This window comes from Rhinoderma darwinii, chromosome 7 (genome assembly GCF_050947455.1).
Source record: "Rhinoderma darwinii isolate aRhiDar2 chromosome 7, aRhiDar2.hap1, whole genome shotgun sequence".
Lineage (NCBI taxonomy): Eukaryota > Metazoa > Chordata > Amphibia > Anura > Rhinodermatidae > Rhinoderma > Rhinoderma darwinii.
The window spans coordinates 72362631-72382669 of NC_134693.1; the positions used below are offsets into that span (position 1 = coordinate 72362631).

General features: G+C 41.7%; 1 protein-coding gene across 1 annotated transcript in view; it reads right to left on the minus strand.

Moving 5' to 3' along the window:
- Positions 1-2055: 2055 nt before the first annotated feature.
- Positions 2056-20039, minus strand: part of DDX47 (DEAD-box helicase 47) — a 104861-nt gene continuing 86877 nt past the window's right edge. The window contains exons 10-12 of the mRNA XM_075833538.1: positions 6075-6145; positions 3719-3848; positions 2056-2639 (exon numbers count right to left, since the gene is read on the minus strand). Coding sequence (XP_075689653.1) covers positions 2517-2639; positions 3719-3848; positions 6075-6145 — 324 coding nt within the window. The 3' untranslated portion in view covers positions 2056-2516. The remainder of the gene's footprint in view (positions 2640-3718; positions 3849-6074; positions 6146-20039) is intronic.

Sequence of the window (20039 nt, forward strand, 5' to 3'; positions counted from 1 at the left end):
ACATCTTCCATAGTCGGAACAATACTACATAGCTTGGGGTCATCTGTAAAAATAGAAATAGTGCTATTAATCCCATCCTCTCTATCATAAATAAATAAGTTGAATAATAGTGATCCCAGCACGGAACCCTGGGGTGCACCACATATAACCGGGGACCATTCAGAGTAGGAATCATTTACCACAACTCTCTGGATACGGTCCTTGAGCCAATTCTCAATCCAATTACAAACTATACTTTCTAAACCTATAGTCCTTAATTTACCCATTAGACGTCTATGAGGGACAGTGTCAATTGCCTTTGCAAAGTCCGAAAACACTATATCCACAGCGGCCCCTCTGTCTAGGCTTCTGCTCAGCTCTTCATAAAAACAAATCAGGTTGGTTTGACAGCTTCTGTCCTTAATAAAACCGTGCTGGCTGTCACTTATAATACTATTTTTTGTCACTTAATCCTGTATAGTCCCTCAAACATTTTCCCCACAATGGGTGTGAGGCTTACTGGTCTATAATTACCTGGGGAAGACCTAGTGCCCTTTTTGAAAATAGGCACCACATTTGCCCTGCGCCAGTCCCTTGGCACTATACCAGTCACTAGAGAATCTCTAAATATTATGAAGAGGGGGACAGAAATAACTGAACTAAGCTCCTTAAGAACTCTATAGGGTGTAACCCATCTAGTCCCGGGGCCTTGTGTACGTTTATTTAATTTAGCTTGCACCATATCTACATTCATCCAATTCAGTATATCAACTGATATATTAAACAGAACTGGCACCAGCTACTCTTTCTTCTGTTGTATATACAGAGCTAAAGAACCCATTTAGCAACTGCCTTCTCTTGATCCCCTGTGACCAACTCCCCATTACCACTATCTAAGGTTATACTTTAAGATTTTTTTGTGATTTACTTTACTATCCTTGGCTACCTTCCTTTCATTTTCTATTTTTGCTGATTTTATTACCTTTTTTCAGATTTTATTAAGCCCTTTATATTTTACAAAAGCTACAGCTGTACCCTCAGAATTTTATTTTTCAAATGCCCTTTTTTTGTTATGTGTTGCCCTTTTTCCAGAAGGTGTAAGCCATGTGGGGTTTAATTTTAGTCATTTATACTTGTTACCTATATGAATACATTTTGCACTATAATTACCCAAAGTAGATTTGAAAATCTCCCATTTATCATTTGACATTAGTTCTTCCCAGTCTATATCCTGAATTGCAGCCCTCATCCTGGGGAAATTGGCTTTCTTAAAATTAAATGTTTTTGCTCTCCCAGCCGGTGTTTGTATTTTACAGTATAGGTAAAATATAACTATATTATGATCACTGTTACCGAGGTTTTCATGAACATTGACGTTCCCAACAAGCTCTGCATTATTAGAAATGACCAGATCCAACGGAGCTTCACCTCTAGTCGGGTCTTCCACAAACTGGCCCATAAAATTTTCCTGCAACAGGTTGAGGAAAGGTCTCCCCTCCAATTAATATCCCGGTAATTAAAATCTCCCATTATCACTACAGCACCAGCCTGTGCAGCCCGCTCCATCTGTTTATATAGCTGACCTTCCATCTCCTCAGTTATATTGGGGGGTCTATAGATTACACCAAAAGTAATTGTTTCAGTGTTTACCTCCCTTTGTAATTCCACCCACAAGGTTTCAACCTCCTCACAATCTTCACCCTCTAGTGTCTCATTCACTCGCACCTTCATATCACTTCTCACATACAGACATACACCACAGCCTTTCCTATTTGTCCTGTCTTTACGAAAAAGTGTAACTTTAGCCGTGTAACATCCTAGAAAAATAAGAGGTCGTTGAAAAGAATTATACAAACAAAGTAGACATGTGGGAAATGTAAACTTGTAACTAATTTGTGTAGTATTACTCTGTATCACAAGCAGTCACGTTCAAATAGAAAAATGCTAATTTTTGCAAATTGGCAATAAATTTTGGTGTTTTCACAAATAAGCACTGAATATATCGACCAAATGTTACCACTATCATAAAGTACAATGTGTCACAAGAAAAAAAAGTAAAAAAAAGTCTCAGAATCGTTTGGATAATTAAAAGCATTCCAATGTTATTACCACATAAAGTAACATGTCAGATTTGAAAAAATAGTCTTTGTCCGCAAGGTCAAAACAGGCTGTATCCTTAAGGGGTTAAATATCAGAAAAATAACAACCCTTAATTATTACCACCCCCAAGCAACATGTGAGGTTGAAAATAAAAATTTAACTACTGCCAAGTCATCATAAATAAGGGAATAAATTCATTAAAATGCAGGTTAAAATAATTAACTAGGACAAAGCATCTCCTCAAACTCTATTAAGCAATGCCCAGAGTTGAAAATCACTACAGTTTGGTCCTGGTAATGAGTTACTCGTACAGAATAGTAGAAAGTTTTTTTTTAATATTTAGCAGATGTCCAAAGCTGAACTGTCCTGACAGTTTTTATCCAGTAACAGTGACGTTTGATTAATTTACAGCCTTTTGCTTGTTTTTTTGTTTTTTTTCAGTGGATTTTTCTCTTTAACTTCCCTCCGGTGACTTTTTTTCTAACTCCTAAAGAACCTTCAGCATCATCGGCTTCCTCTTCTCGTGGTCGTTTTCTCTTTTCTCCGTGTTCCCTCAGTTCCTGTAAAGACAAAATCAGCAGAACTTTAGTTTAGACCCTTATATATAGTACTTAATATGGGTGCACAAACTTCTGTGTATCTAGATTTAAAAATGCAGATGGAAAGGGTTCAAAGGATTAGAATAAAATCATCAAGGTAGATCAAAACTAGTAGGACTGGACATTTTTCTTTCGCCCACTCCTGTCCTTCAAATTACATGTAACACCGCAATTCTGTTTGTTTTTTTTTAATCTGAAGGACACGTCGTACTAAGACGACCTAAAATAAAATGCTATCAATTTAAAATGTTATTAAGGCTTTTACTTTATATCAGATGACAGTTGTTACATAGAATCACGTACGGTTGTATCAAAAGGATTGCTTCACATCTGTCTGCAAACTAATGAAATAGTGAAGCCGGGCCGCAGTCACTTTGACTAGCTGTCACATTTGCAGTGGCGTTATTCTATGTTGCCTACGACGCAGCACATGCCCGTCAACACGTAGTCTAGCCTAAGTATTGCTAGCACTACTTCGCATTAAATAACAGTATAGGACAGATGCAGAGCATTCTGACTGCATTGTATGTTAAGAGCCTTACAGAAAGCCATAGCAGGTGCATCCCTTCGGTCAGAGATGGTGCATGTCCTCTGCACGGATGACATGCATTTACATTACCTTATAGAGGCATTGTCAAAGCTTCCCGGGATCTTGTATGCTAGTGTCCCGCAATCTTATGTGACTTTGGGGAAGCTTCTAGGAGAACGTGGTAACGTGCAAAAGTAGCCTGGTGGCAACTTTGCGGTCTAGAATTCCTCATTAGCATAACAAAGTGGCATACTTCGGTAGCAGAAGGGAAAGAGGACTACATAGATCAGGAGGTTATAGAAGAGGTAAGCAGGAGGTACCGCAGTCCGCATGGACAGGGAATGGGGCACGATAATGTGTCTCTAGAAAAACAAACTTTCCGTCAGGACTCATTTTAAAATGTTAATTTCCAGGTGCCTCAAACCTTGGTATCGGAAGCGTTCTGATAAATACAACAAGTATAGAACCAATGTGACCGAATATAAAATGTATAATATATCAGAGAACTTACTATGCGCGCAAATCTCTGAGCCTCAGATACTCGCTCATTTAACATCATTACTTCATCTTCTTCCGTTGGAAAGGCTGGAAGCTTTTTACTAATCAGGTGTTCTATTCGTTGAAACAGCTCCACATCATACCTTAAAAATGCAAAGACAAATCAAATATGAACTTATGACTTTATCAACTATCAATAAAATTGTTAAATCAAACTACAAAGAGTGTATGATGTTTTGATGTTTGACGTGCTGCGCAAGCTCCAACAAATGACTACACTTAGCTTATTCGGAGAACATGTTTTAGCCCTGTGTGTGTGCCACCCGTGTCCCATCCGTGATCTGCGGAAAGATAGGATACGTTCTATCTTTCCACGGATCGGAGAGTCGCGTCAGTTTTCACAGACCCATTCACTTTAGTGGGTGAATCGGTTCCGAGAAAATAAAATCGGGTGCCACTTGGATGTAGTGAGAAATGGCAATCTGTCGTGTGCAAGAGGTCTAAGGGCCTGTTCACATAATATTTTTCACTTCCGTCAAAAGTATACATCGGGAGGAGTCCTGACGTATAACTCAGACTAAAGGCACCGCCGTATCCTACTGTATAGGCATACATCGCCCGAAATCCCCAGGCACAGCTCTATTTTAAGCACGGAGCACCATATATTTACCGTGATTTCAGGGGCTTTCAACTATGGAGTCCCCGGCCAGAGAATCTTAGGAAAGCCCTTGACGTCATGTATGAACAGCGATGTCAGGGGCTTTGAGATGCTGGAAACCCCAGCCAGAGCATCAGCAATGCTCTGGCCAGGGATTCCACTGATGGAGCAGCCCCTGGCATCACTGTTCATATAAGGAAAGTGACGTCAGGCTCTTGTGCAGTCCCAGAGCTCGGCCAGAGCACTACCGATGCTTTGGCTGGGGACTCCATACATGGACAGTGACGTCAGCTGCTTCCCTGGGGCTGGAATCTTTGGGCCGAGCGCTACCTGATGCTGTTCACGGGGATTCCAGCCCTGGGAAAGCTCCCCAAAGTATACGCTTAACATATACCCATTATGGACACCATACAGTGGCATCCAATTTAAAAAAAAAAAAAAAAAAAAAGAAAAAGAAGTAGGGTATGTTTTTTTGGCGGGATCCCTCAGGATGGAATAGCGTAGTAAACTACATTATTCCATCCTCCAAAAAAAAGATATACCGACTTATACAAGCCCTATGAAGGCCAAAAGAATGCTCTTGTGGACTCAGTCAGGCTAGTGGAGCCTTATGGACACGTTTTCGCTTCCCAACGTGCACGCTAAACGTAGAGCCAAAATGTGATGTGAACAGGGCCTTAATAGGGTTACTGCAACTGCCAGTCAGACCTCTATCTTCTGAGTTGAGAAGAATAATTAGTATTTTATGGATAGGGTTTATTACAGTAAAAGCACAGTCTCATCTTGGCCTATATTGTCCAAGACGGGTGAAGTTATGGAAGCCGTTGTTACTTGTGGGCAACACATTATACAATTTATGTGGTGTATAACCACTGTAATATATGTGGATATGTAACCCATTTCTGAGATTTTTCATGGGTATCTCTTAGATGCACTAACTGAAACCTGCCACTAGTTGCTACTGCAACTGCTAAATGCCGAAACCTCACTTCAGCCAAGTTTAACGCTAATTAGTATACAGTCTATGGTCTTGTCAGATGGGAGTTGGAGGGGACCATTCAGCAGCTGCAGTTACTGGCTTGTTTTAATTACGGCATTTAATAGGCGCCCATATCGAGGTGAATCTTCGCCTTTTATCATAATGTGGTTTTAAGGTCCACAATTCTGCGCTGCTTAATTTTTCAATGTATCTTTTATCTGATAAAGAGCTCCAAATCCATTGTTTTCTAAATCTAGGTCTACGCAACATGCTGGCTGCCTGCAAGCACCACAAAAGGTGAGAATTAGAGCTTACGGCATACGGTTTTATAGACTTCAATTTATAACTGTGTGATTTAAGCTCCTAAAATCACTCTAGTGGTTGTCAGCATGTTATCTTTCAAATCTATACAGGAGATTTGGAGCGCTGTGTATTCCCAGCCAAAATAATGTGCATCCCAGCAGAGTGTAGGCTGCCATTCACACACTACTCAGTCAATGGAGATGACACATTTGGCTGAGAAACTGAAAGGGAAGCTGCTGGAAATTTGAACCGCCTGCAGATTCTCCACTCTGTTAAGGAAAAGCCCCAACTTGTAAAGGGAATGAATGTAATAAAAGGTTGACAATTTTAAAACATCAACTGTACTCTACAGAAAATCCACTACTAAAGACAAGAACTTCTTCAATAATCTTACAATCTTACTAATTTTAATATACAAAACAAACTTACTGTGTTACAAAGGTTATAGCTTTTCCAGATCTTCCAGCACGAGCTGTTCGACCTACTCGGTGTATGTAATCCTGTAAGAGAACGTAAAGACTAAGGAAAAAAAAAAAAAAAGAAGCGTTTCCTTCACAACTGCCAGATTAGCAGGCCAGTAACTGTACTTCAAGTCCAGTACCCATACACAAAACCTGAAGATCAAATTAATCCTTTAATGACCAGTCTATTCTGACCCTTAACGATATATATTTTAAGTTTTTTTAAAAACTTTTTGAGGGAGGGAACCAAAACATTCCATCATTGTTCTTTGCGTTTTAAATTTAGGTAGTTCAGTGCGGCGTACATAACATGTCCTTTATTCTATGGGTCTGTACGATTACGGTGATACCACATTTGTATAGTTATTTGGTATTTTTTTTTACTGCTTTTGCACATAAAAAAAAAAACTTTATTTGCGGTTTTTTTTTAAATGCCGCAATTTAAGAGCTATCATTTTACATTTTTTCCTTTATGTAGTTATATGTGGGCTTGTTATTTGAAGGACAAGATGCAGTTGACATTGGTAGCATTTTGGGGTACACGGAATGTATTAACTAATTTTTTTGAGGCAGGATGTGAGAGGGGGGAAAAAAAAAAAAAAAGCAATTCCGCAGTTTAAGGAACTATGGAAAAAAAATTTAGTTCCACCAGGGGGACTTGACAAAGCAACCTTCTGATAGCGGATATAAGCTTTGGTATGCTTCAGTATTACCTTCTGTCAGCGTAAAATGGTCTATTGGGCCACTGATGGTCTACAAAGGGAGGAGGCTCCCTCTGTCACCCACTTAAATGTCGTGGACCACAGCATCTAAGGGGGTTGAACCCCCAGGATCAGAGGTTCCTCCCATCTCAGGCATTACAGCATGAGCTTGGCTCCTTCCAGCATGGGACACCTGGGCCGTGCTTATTCCGAAGTACCGAAAAAAGGCCCTTTGGTTACAGTCGTAAAAATCCGTATTGGCGGTCACTAAGAGGTTAAATCATACCTAAACCTATACAAACATTATTTTCTGTATCTTTTGGTTCGTTCGTCTCTAAGATAATTGCCCAGCATCCGTCACCATAGATAAAAAAAATTTAGCTAATCAATACATCATTGAGGAATGAACCATTTGGACATGTATGTAAAATGCTTTTAACCCCCTACTGATTATCCCATTCTGCCCGAGTGTGCAGCAGTGAAAATGCAGGGAGAGTTGCTTGTAATCCCTGCAGGGAAAGTTTAACCCCTTAGTGACCAGCCTATTTTAGGCCCTAATGACCAAGCTATTTTATTCGTTTTTCTATAGTCGCATTCAAAGAGCTATAACGTTCTTATTTTTTCGTCTACATAGCTGTATGAGGACTTGTTTTTTGCGGGATTAGTTGTGCTTTTTAATGGCACCATTTTTGGGTACATATAATTTTTATATTAACTTTTATTAACCTTTTTGGGGGGATTATAAAAAACTGAAATTCCGCCATTGTTCTATGCGTTTTTAAATTGACGCCGTTCACTGTGCAGCGTAAATAACATGTTACCTTTATTCTATGGGTCGGTACGATTACGACGATACCACATATGTAGAGGTTTTTTTATGTTTTACGACTTTTGCACAATAAAAACACTTTTGAACTAAAATTATTTGTTTTTGCATCGTCGCTTTCCAAGAGCCGTCATTTTTTTATTTTTCCATCAATGTAGTGATTTTTTGGGCTTGTTTTCTGCGGGACAAGTCGTAGTTTTGAATGGTACTGTTTTGGGGTGCGTGGGACTTATTGATTCATTTTTATTATGACTTTTTTGGGGGGCAATGGAAAAAAATTGCAATTTCGCCATGTTTTTTTGCGTTTTTTTTTTACGGTGTTCACTTTGCGGTTTAAATTACATATTAACTTTATTAATGGAGTCATTACGGTCGCGGCGATACCACATATGTGTACTTTTTTTTTTTTTTTTTTACACTTTTACTAAATAAAACCACTTTTTATGGAAAAAAATGGATTTATTTTTTTGCTGTACTTTTTATTAATAATATTTATTTCACTTTGATGACTGATTTTATTAGTCCCACTAGGGGACTTTACTATGCGATGTTCCGATCGCTGCTATAATGCTTTGGTATACTTCGTATACCAGAGCATTATTGCCTGTCCGTGTAAATCTGACAGGCAATCTGTTAGGACGTGCCTCCGGCACGTCCTAACAGGAATATGTCCAGGGCAGACCTGGGGGCTTTTATCAGGCCCCCGGCTGCCATGACACCCCATCGGAGACCCGCGATTTCATTCGCGGGCCGCCGATGGGTGACAGAGGGAGCGCACTCCCTCTGTAAACAAAGTTAAATGCCGCGGTCGCTATTGACGGCGGCATTTAACCCCTTCCCGCACCTGGACGTAACTGTACGTCCAGGTGAGCAGTAACTTTGCGCACCTTGGCGTACAGTTACGTCCGCGCTTTAACAGTTAACCGCCGCGCGGCGCTACACCGCAGCGGCGGTTAACTGTGCAGGGTGTCAGCCCTGCTCTCCCCGTTGCCGATCAGCGGCCTGTCGCCGCTGAAATCGGCAATTAACCCCTTCGATGCGGTGGTCGATTGCGATCACCACATCGAAGAGGTTTACAGCGGATCGGCAGCCCCCCACATGTATTTGCGGGGGCTGGCGATCCTTATCATGGCAACCAGAGGCCAGACAATGACCTCCGGGTTGCCATGTACGGAAGCCTCGGAGGATCAGCCCCCGGCCGTCCTCCGATGCTTCCTGTCAGTGTGACTGTCACGTCACAATGACAGTTAGAACACATTACACTACGTGTGTAGTGTAATGTGTTCCAGCAGCGATCAGAGCTGCCAGTCTAAGTGTCCCCTAGTGGGACAAGTAAAAAAAGTAAAAAAAAGATAATAAAAATGTTTTTAAAAAGTGTAAAAATAAAAGTTAGAAGTGACATAAACAAAGAATGCTTTTTTTCCTATAATAAGTCTTTTATTATAGGAAAAAAATTAACACGTTAAAAAAAGTACACATATTTGGTATCGCCGCGTTCGTAACGACCCCAACTATAAAACTGTAATATTATTTTTCCAGCACGGTGAACACCGCAAAAAAAATAAACAAAAAACAGTGCCCGAATCACAATTTTTTGGTTACCAACCCTCCCAAAATATACAATAAAAAGTGATCAAAAAGTCGCACGTACGCCAAAATGGTACCAATACAAACTACATCCCGTCCCGCAAAAAACAAGCCCTTACATCGCTTTTTTGACTGAAAAATAAAAACGTTATGGCTCTCAGAATAGGGTGACACAAAAATGTATTTATTTTATAAATAAGTGATTTTATTGCACAAACGCTGCAAAACATAACAAAATTATATACATCTGGTATCGCTGTAATCGTATCGACCCGCAGAATAAAGTATAATGGTCATTTATAGCCCAGGGTGAAGGCCATAAAAAAACGAATAAAAAACATTGTCAGAATTGATGGTTTTTGGTCACCTTGCTTGCCAAAAAATGGAATAAAACGTGATCAAAAAAATTTCTGGTACCCCAAAATGGTACCAATGAAAACTACAGATTGTCCCGCAAAGAATAAACCCTCACACAGCTCCGGTGGAGAAAAAATAAAACCGTTCTGGCTCTCAGAATATGGCGATGCAAAATGTGCGGAGTGTTCCAAAAGCAGATAAGATTGGGCGCCATTTACCAGTGCGACACCGGTCACATATCTGCGGATTATTATTTATTTACTGCATTATTATACCCTCTTATTATACCCTGATGTACCCCGCACAGATAACATGTACCCTGATGTACTCCGCACAGATAACATGTACCCTGATGTACCCCGCACAGATAACATGTACCCTGATGTACCCCGCACAGATTACATATGCCCCCACATTACAAACTGAAACACCAGTAAAACCCCAAACAGAACAACTACCAAGCTACATCTGCGCCCCAAAAGCCAAATGACGCTCCCTCCCTTCTGAGCCCTGCAGCGTGCCCAAACACCAGTTTACGTCCACAGATATGGCATCGCCATACCCGGGAGAACCCGGTTAATATTTTATGAGGTATTTGTCTTCAGTGGCACAAACTGGGCATAACATATAGTGCACTAAAGTGGCATATGAGTGGAAAATTGTAATTTTCACTCCGCACCATGCGCTGCGCATTAACCCCTTCGCGCACCACAACATAGCATGTCTTAGTGTGGGGGGTGATGTATGGAGCGTCTCACGTGAAAAATAAAGAATTTAAAACGGCAAAATCGCTGTTTTTTTGGTCACCTTCGCTCTAGCTAAAAATGTAATAAAAAGTGCTCAAACAGTTGTATGTACCAAAAAATGGTACCAATAAAAACGACCGCTCGTCCCTCAATAAATAAGCCCTCTTACCGCTCTATTGACTGAAAAATAAAAAAGTTGTGGCTCTTCGAACGCGGGGAGGAAAAAACTAAAAATGAAAAGAAAAAAATGGATCAGTCCAGAAAGGGTTAATTACTTTCTAATGAAAAACTATTTATGACCACACGTGGGGTATAGCCGTACTCGGGAGAAATTGCTTTACAAATGTTGGGCAGCTTTTACCCCCTTTATCCTTTGTGAAATTGAAAAAAATGCAACATTTTAGTGGAAGAAATGTTGATATTCATTTTCATGGCCCAATTCTAATAAATCCTGCAAAAGACTTGTGGGGTCTAAATGCCCACTATACCCCTAGATAGATTCTTTAAGTGTTGTAATTTCCACTTTTGGTGGGTTTCCACTGTTTTGGCCTCTCAGGGGCTTTGCAAATGCGACATGGCACCCAAAAACCATTTCAGCTAAATTTGAGCTCCCAAAGCCAAATAGCGCTCCTTGCCTTCTAAGCCCCGCTGTGGGTCCAAACAGCACTTTATTACCACATATGGCGTATTTACGTAATCGGGAGAAATGGTTTTAGAAATGTTTGGGTGCTTTTTCGCCTTTATTCCTTGTAAAAATTAAAAATGGCTACCTTTTTTCAGAAAAAAAGTCGATTTTTACCTTTACAGAATAATTCCAATGAATTCAGCAAAACAACCGTGTGGTCAAAATGCTAACTTTACCCCTAGAAAAATTCCTTGATGAGTGTAGTTTCCAAAATGGGGTCACTTTCCGGGGGATTCCACTATTTTGTTCCCTCCAGTGCAATTCAAACGCGACATGGCACTGAAAACTATACCAGCAAAATCAGAATTTCAAAATCCAAATGGTGCTCCTTCCCTTCTGAGTCCTGCTGTGGGTCCAAACAGCAGTTTATTACCACATATGGGGTATTGCTATAATCAGGAGAAATTGCTTTACATATGTTGGGGTGTTTTTTCTCTTTTATTCCTTGAAAAAATTACAAATTTCTACGTTTTTTCAGAAAAAAAGTAGATTTTCACCTTCACAAACTAATTCAAATAAATTTAGCAAAAAAAACTGTGGGTTCAAAATGCTAATTATACCCCTAGATAAATTCCCTGAGGGGTGTAGTTTCCAAAATGAGGTCACTTTTGGGGGTCTTTATTGTTTTGGCCCCACAAGACCTCTTCAAACCTGACATGGTACCTAAAATATATGCTAAAAAAAAGGAGGCCCCAAAATCCACTAGGTGCTCCTTTGCTTCTGAGGCCGGTGTTTCAGTCCATGACCGCACTAGGGCCACATGTGGGGTATTTCTAAAAACTGCAGAATCTGGGCAATAAAAAATAAGTTAAATTTCTCGGGTAAAACCTCCTGTGGTATAGAAAAAAAATTATTACAAATGAATTTTGTAAAAAAAAAATGAAATTTGTAACTTTCACCTCTACTTTGCTTTAATTCCTGTGAAACGCCTAAAGGGTTAATACACTTTCTGAATGCTGTTTTGAATACTTTGAGGGGTCCAGTTTTCAAAATGGGGTGATTTATGGGGACTTTCTAATATATAAGGTCTTCAAAGCCACTTCAGAACTGAACTGGTCCTTGTAAAAATCACCTTTTGAAATTTTCTTGAAAATATGAGAAATCGCTGCTAAAGTTCTAAGTCTTGTAACGTCCTAGAAAAATAAAACAATGTTCAAAAAACGATGCAAACATAAAGTAGACATATGGGTGATGTTAACTAGTGACTATTTTGTGTGGTATTACTATCTGTTTCACAAGCAGATACATTTAAATTGAGAAAAATGCTAATTTTTGCAAATTTTCTCCAAATCTTGGTGTTTTTTACAAATAAATATTGAATTTATCAACCAAATTTTTTCACTAACATAAAGTACAATATGTCACGAGAAAACAATCTCAGAATCGCTTGGATAGGTAAAAGCATTCCGGAGTTATTACCACATAAAGTGACACATGTCAGATTTGAAAAATCGGCTTCGTCCTGAAGGCCAAAACAGGCTCAGTCCTGAAGGGGTTAACGGGTTAAACGGCCGCGATCGAAGTAAACTTCGATCGCGGGCGTTGGAGCAGGAGCTCAGCTGTCATCAGACAGCAGAGCCCCGGCTCCTGCCTGCACGGGAGACCCGTGCAGGACTTAGACTAGGCTGACGTGAAAAGGCGTCATCCTAGCCTAAAGCCCATTAGTGAATCACGTAAAAAGGCGTATTAGTGGTCACTAAGGGGTTAATGGTGCTACAACCACACACTTTGTAATGTACTCTTATTTTCAAACATGCCCATGGAAGCCCAGCTGATGTGCAGTCATGTGACTGCCCTGCAGATGTTTACATCGTGAGTCAGTGACGTTTCGTAATTTGTTTTCCACTTTTGGTCCACAAAATACGAAAAGTCACTGCATGTAATCCCAGTCCTCTGCACAGCGACCCCCACCTAATTATTAATCACAGATCATGTGACTATTACTCTCTGCCCTGCCCATATAAGGAATGGTCACAGATCATTTGTGACGCTCCATCTATGGTCTGCTAAGCTGCATTCTGGGACCAAACAGTAGAGACTTTATAAGTAAGCAGATCATCCTGATTTTCTTCTGCTAGCAACTGTCTGTAAACAGAACAGATACACTGCTGGAATAGAGCCTGGCAGGCTCAGCCTTGGAGTGTTTGTAAAATGCTTCTACGATTGTCTTCTGCCGTCTGTCCCTTCTACCTCTCTCATCTGTCCCTGCACACAGTTCTCCTTCTCTAACCTGACTTCTCTTCTCCACAAAGGAAACAGACGTATCTCCCTATTCAAGAACACAAGAGCTCCGATGCTTGATTAGTTGGCTGCAGAATTTAAACTAGAGTGGGAGGGACAAGCTAGGACAACAGGAGGAGGTGACAGAGCGAGAAGAACAGCGCTGAGAGAGGGCGAGGGACGACGACTTAAGAACACAAATATACAAATCACCGGGTCCGGATGGTAAACTACCTTACATTTAAAGAGGCTCTGTCACCAGATTTTGCAACCCCTATCTGCTATTGCAGCAGATAGGCGCTGCAATGTAGATTACAGTAACGTTTTTATTTTGAAAAAACGAGCATTTTTGGCCAAGTTATGACCATTTTCGTATTTATGCAAATGAGGCTTGCAAAAGTACAACTGGGCGTGTTGAAAAGTAAAAGTACAACTGGGCGTGTATTATGTGTGTACATCGGGGCGTGTTTACTACTTTTACTAGCTGGGCGCTCTGATGAGAAGTATCATCCACTTCTCTTCAGAACGCCCAGCTTCTGGCAGTGCAGATCTGTGACGTCACTCACAGGTCCTGCATCGTGTCGGCACCAGAGGCTACAGTTGATTCTGCAGCAGCATCAGCATTTGCAGGTAAGTAGCTACATCGACTTACCTGCAAACGCCGATGCTGCTGCAGAATCATCTGTAGCCTCTGGTGCCGATGTGTCCTCGCTCGTCTGACACGATGCAGGACCTGTGAGTGACGACACAGCGTGATCTCTGGAGAACACGGCTGTGTCTGCACTGCCAGAAGCTTGGCGTTGTGAAGAGAAGTGGATGACACTTCTATACACAACGCCCAGCTAGTAAAAGTAGTAAACACGCCCCGATGTACGCACATAATACACGCCCAGTTGTACTTTTACAAGCCTCATTTGCATAAATACGAAAATGGTCATAACTTGGCCAAAAATGCTCGTTTTTTAAAAATAAAAACGTTACTGTAATCTACATTGCAGCGCCTATCTGCTGCAATAGCAGATAGGGGTTGCAAAATCTGGTGACAAAGCCTCTTTAAGCATTCTATCATGACTGGGTCTGTTCCACTGGATTGACACAGCAAATGTGGTGCCAAAATTCAAAAACGGGTCAAAAAGTGAGCCCAGATAGCATAAACCTGTAAGTTTAACCTCCACTGTAAGGGGAGGGAAGGGGTAGAGGAAAAAGTGCCAGGTAGGCTAGTCCTGAACTGGCACAACCTAGTAAATATGCCTGTTTGGCTGATATTAGGGATGCAAGTCCAGGACCAGCATCGCTACAGCAGGGCGTTGCTCCTAGCAACCAGGACAATGACGGATGGAACTAGGAGTGCAGCAAAGGCCAGACCGATGCTGGTGGTAGGGGATTCTATTAGGCGGACAGATAGGGTCATGTGTCACGGCAACCGTGAATGCTGAACAAGGTTCTCTGCTGGGTGCTCTGGTTTGGCACATGGCGGATCGAATAGACAGATTGTTGGGTGGGGCTTTGGAAGACCCAGCGGTCATGGTACACATCGGTACCAATGAAAGCCAGTGGGAGATGGCAGGTCCTTAAAAAATTATTTTAGGGAACTAGGAGAGAAGCTAAAGTCCAGGACCTTCAAGGTAGAGTTTTCAGAAATACTTACCAGTGCCACGAGCGTCACTAGAAAGACAGCAGGAGATTAGGGAGTTAAATAAATGGCTTATAAATTGGTGCAGAAAGGAAGGGTTTGGGTTCATGGAGAACTGGGCTGACTTCTGTTTGCTACAAGCTATGGTAGGGACGGGCTGCATCTAAATGGGGAGGGTGCAGCTGTGCTGGGGAAAAGAATGGTTAGATGGCTGGAAGAGCTTTTAAACTAGGATCTGGGAGGAGGGAGGGTGGGGAAACAAGCGGGATTAGATACACTACATAGGGAGTGGGATACAGAAGGGGTTAATGAGATAGCAAGCAGAGTAGGGAGGGGACTAGGAATAAATACGGACCTAAGAATATTAAAGGTTTCAGTAAGATCAAATGCAGGCTAGCATTTGCAAGAAGTCTTGCAAGTAAAATGGACGAGTTGGAGATTCTAATGACCGACATGGATTATTATGTAGTGGGCATAACAGAAACCTGGCGGGATGAGTGCCATGACTGAGTAACAAATGTGGAGTGTTACACAGTATTTAGAAGGGATAAGAAAAATAAAAGAGGTGGAGGGGTTTGTAATATGTGGTGTAGTATGCATACTCCCATGGGCTTGACTGGAATAGCTACCCCGGCCTACGGATAGTATCTTTACGGATTAGATGATATAGTCCATTACGCTTCCAAATGTTCTAGTACATTCTAGTCCATATAACTGTACAACACGTATATCTTCTATACATACTACCCCAGGTCGCCCCACTTACATCATATGTCTCACACGTTCCATAGGTTTCTGGATGCATTATCCCCCATTTCCTCAACAATTACTAGTAGATATCATTTCTTCACATTAGGATCTATTCTGGCTTGATAATGACTTTACACAAAATATTGCTGGTTACATACTATGCACTGTTTAGGTTTGCAATTTTTTTCTGTTCTTGGCAGATTCCTCTGTATTATATGTAGTGCATTAAATATATTGTATGTACTAATTTTCATATATTTTATGCATATTGTGATAAGGATCGGTTCGTACCATTCACGGCTATCAATATTATATACTGCTTCTAGCAAAGAGTTTTGTATTTTTATATGTCTATTCTAGATATAAGTAACTTGACAGGATTATTGACACTTATGTTATATATGGAGTTTAATATATATATATATATATATATATATATATTCATTCATTAATTTGTAGTGCCTGCGGAAGGTCAAGGATGAGACAGACGTTGAACAGATACTGGCAAAATAATTAAAACCACTTTTTAAAATGACTCCTACTGGTGTGCATAGTACCTTCTTTTATTAGATCGGGTTGGGCCCCTATGTATGCACCCACACGAAATCCTGGTGTGGTCTAAACATTGACAAATCCGGTCAGAACATATATAGACAAGGGTGTGTCTTCCCAAATGGTGTCCAATCAAGGTGTAGAACCATTTCAAACATGATCTAGAGAAATGGGAGGCCCCAGCACAAAATTTCAAGTGTCATAGCAAGGGGTCTGAATACTTATGTCCGCGCAAAAGTTGCGTTTTTCATTTTTAATAAATCTGCAAAAAATTTCTACAATTCTGTTTTCACTTTGTCAATATGGGGTATTGAGTGCAGAATGATGTGCTAAATTAAAAAAATAAATGTAATTTTTTTTCCCCAAGGCCTCAACATAAAATTTGAAGAAAGTTAAGGGTCTGAAAACTTTCCAAATGCGCTGTACAAAATTTGACAGTACAGAGATCTTTCTACTAATCTTTTTACACCTGGGCCTGTAACAAGGACAAGGGGGGCATCCTCTATGTCTAGAGGAGAAAAAGGTTTCATCCCCATCACAGAGACTCTTCCATAGTCTCACAGTAAACTCTGTCACAGGATGCTGTGGTTGATTCTTTGAACAAGTTCAAAAAGGGCCTGGATGCCTTTCTTGAAAAATATAATATTACAGCTTATGAGCACTAGATTATGGAGATGGAACATTGATCCAGGGATTTATTCTGTTTTCCATATCTGCAGTCCGGGAGGAATTTTTCCCCTAATGAGGCAAACAGCATCAACCTCATGGGGGGTTTTGCCTTCCTCTGGATTTACACAGTAGGATTATAAATTGGACTAGGATGGACCTGTGTCTTAGGGCGGATTTACACGAGCGTGTGCGTTTTGCGCACGCAAAAAACGCAGCGTTTTGCGCGCGCAAAAGGCACTTAACAGCTCCGTGTGTCATGATCATATAGTGCGCGGCTGCGTGCTTCGCGCAGCCGCCATCATTATGACACTCTGTTTGGATGTTTGGAAACAGAAAAGCACATGGTGCTTTCTTGTTTGCAATCATAGTTTGCCTACTGTTGCGCGAATCATGCACGTCCCACGGAGGTGCCTCCGTGTGGCATGCGTGATTTTCACACACCCATTGAGTTCAATGGGTGCGTGATGCGCGAAAAACGCAGAAATATAGGACCTGTCGTGAGTTTTACGCAGCGGACTCACGCTGCGCAAAAAACACTGACAGTCTGCACTGCCCCATAGACTAGCATGGGTCTGTGCGACGCGCGTGAAAAGCACGTGCGTTGCACAGACGTATTACACGTTAGTGTAAATCCGCCCTTATAGTTGAGAAGGTTGAAATAACTATGGTAGTTGTTGTTTCCCTGCTTCAATACACTCTTAGGCCCCATGCACACGACTGTGCCCGCAATCACGGCCCGCGATTGCGGGCACGGCCGGCCGCTGACAGCCGCATTTTCGGGCCGTGCTCCAATACAAAGTATGGGAGCACGGCCCGCAAAATGCGAAACAAAGGACATGTTCCATAATTCCCGGAACATTTCCACGGCACTGACACCCTTCCGTAGTGCTACGGAGAGGTGTCAGTGTTCAATGAAAGTGAATGGCTCCGTTTTTGCGGACCGCAATTGCGGTCCGCAAAAACTGAGTTTTTTTCCTGTCGTGTGCATGGGGCCTTAGTAGGAGCGTCTGTTTATCGGCAGCAGCGCATGTAACCAACAGCGCAACTGCAAAAGTGGATTATACAGAAAGAAAGCAAACAAAGTAAAAGTACAAAGGAAAATGTACCCCTTTACGACATGCCATGTATAGTTGCATCGCTGTTAAGGACTTCATGCAATCCAATGTATAGTTATGGATGATAGTTAAAGAGGCTCTGTCACCACATTATAAGTGCCCTATCTCCTACATAAGGAGATGGGCGCTATAATGTAGGTGACAGCAGTGCTTTTTATTTAGAAAAAACGATCTGTTTTCACCACTTTATTAGCGATTTTAGATTTATGCTAATGAGTTGCTTAATGCCCAAGTGGGCGTGTTTTTACTTTAGACCAAGTGGGCGTTGTACAGAGGAGTGTATGACGCTGAACAATCAGCATCATGCACTCCTCTCCATTCATTTCAGATCGGCGCTGCAATGTAGATAAGAGTAACGTTTTTATTTTTTTTAAAACGAGCATTTTTGGCCAAGTTATGACCATTTTTGTATTTATGCAAATGAGGCTTGCTAAAGTCCAACTGGGCATGTTTAAAGTAAAAGTCCAACTGGGCGTGTATTATGTGTATTACATCTGGCCGTGTTTACATCTTTTACTAGCTGGGCGTTCTGACGAGAAGTATCATCCACTTCTCTTCAGAACGCCCAGCTTCTGGCAGTGCAGACACAGCGTGTTCTCGAGAGATCACGCTGTGTCGTCACTCACTTCCTGCCCCAGGTCCTGCATCGTGTCGGACGAGCGAGGACACATCGGCACCAGAGGCTACAGTTGATTCTGCAGCAGCATCGGCGTTTGCAGGTAAGTCGATGTAGCTACTTACCTGCAAACGCTGATGCTGCTGCAGAATCAACTGTAGCCTCTGGTGCCGATGTGGCCGACACGATGCAGGACCTGGGGCAGGAAGTGAGTGAACACGCTGTGTGTTTGCACTGCCAGAAGCTGGGTGTTAACGAACAGAAGTGGATGATGCTGATTCGTCAGCATCATACACTCCCATTCCGAACGCCCAGCTAGTAAAAGAAGTAAAAACGCCCCGATGTACGCACATAATACACGCCCAGTTGGACTTTTACTGTAAACACGCCCAGTTGTACTTTTGCAAGCGTCATTTGCATAAATACAAAAATGGTCATAACTTGGCCAAAAATGCTCGTTTTTAAAAAATAAAAACGTTACTGTAATCTACATTGCAGCGCCTATCTGCTGCAATAGCAGATAGGGGTTTCAAAATCTGGTGACAGAGCCTCTTTACATTTTGCCAATCCCTTCCCAGTAAGAGGGGCAGGTATGAAATCTAAACGTACAGCTCAGGGTACACCTACAAGTTTCGGCTTTATGAAGGGAAGGACTCCAGCATTGAACCCCCAGAACGACCCCCTCGTCGTGTGGTTAGAGGGAAAATAGTGTGGGATTTAATGCACCCACTGTTGGACCATTGTTACCACATTTATGTGGATAACTTCCTATACCAGAATTCCACTATTAAAGTGCCTCTCCACCCGAAATACTACAGCATGCGGCACCATGCGCAAAAACCAGAGAGGCCTCCCCAAAACACAGCTTGGGCAATGTGTCAGAAGGGTTGAGTGCTGGGCAGTATGCAGCAAGAACATGTTGTTCGTCTAGTATAGGAAGAAGAGAGATGACCTGCTCTTGACCACAATACAACAGTACACCTGTTCCTGTATGGGGACAAGTCAGATTGCATCATGGAACTACATGTAAGGGGTTGATCACTCAGATCAATTGCTGAAGACGTATAGTGCCATGCAAAAAACAACGGTGTGGTACAAAAAGGTGGCCATGCACATGGTACAGATCGCATTGTATAACGCTTATGTGCTATTCCAATGTTCAGCCCGGACAGGGATATTCCTTAATTTTCAAGAGGTTATTATCAAGGCACTTGTGTTTGAAAACCAGGAAGACGAGGGCCCCCAAGCACATCTGCTGAAAGCGAGGGCGCCCGTATTGCACGAGGGCACCACTTTCCCAGCACTATTCCCCAAACCGCAAAGAATAGAAGATCCAAAAAAAGGTGCAGGGTGTGTTCCAACTGGGGATAAGAAAAGACACCACTTATCATCGCTACACCTGCCCGCGAAAAACCTGGCCTAAGCATAAAGGATTGCTTCAAGGCGTACCACACACCTATGGATTTATTTTTTCAA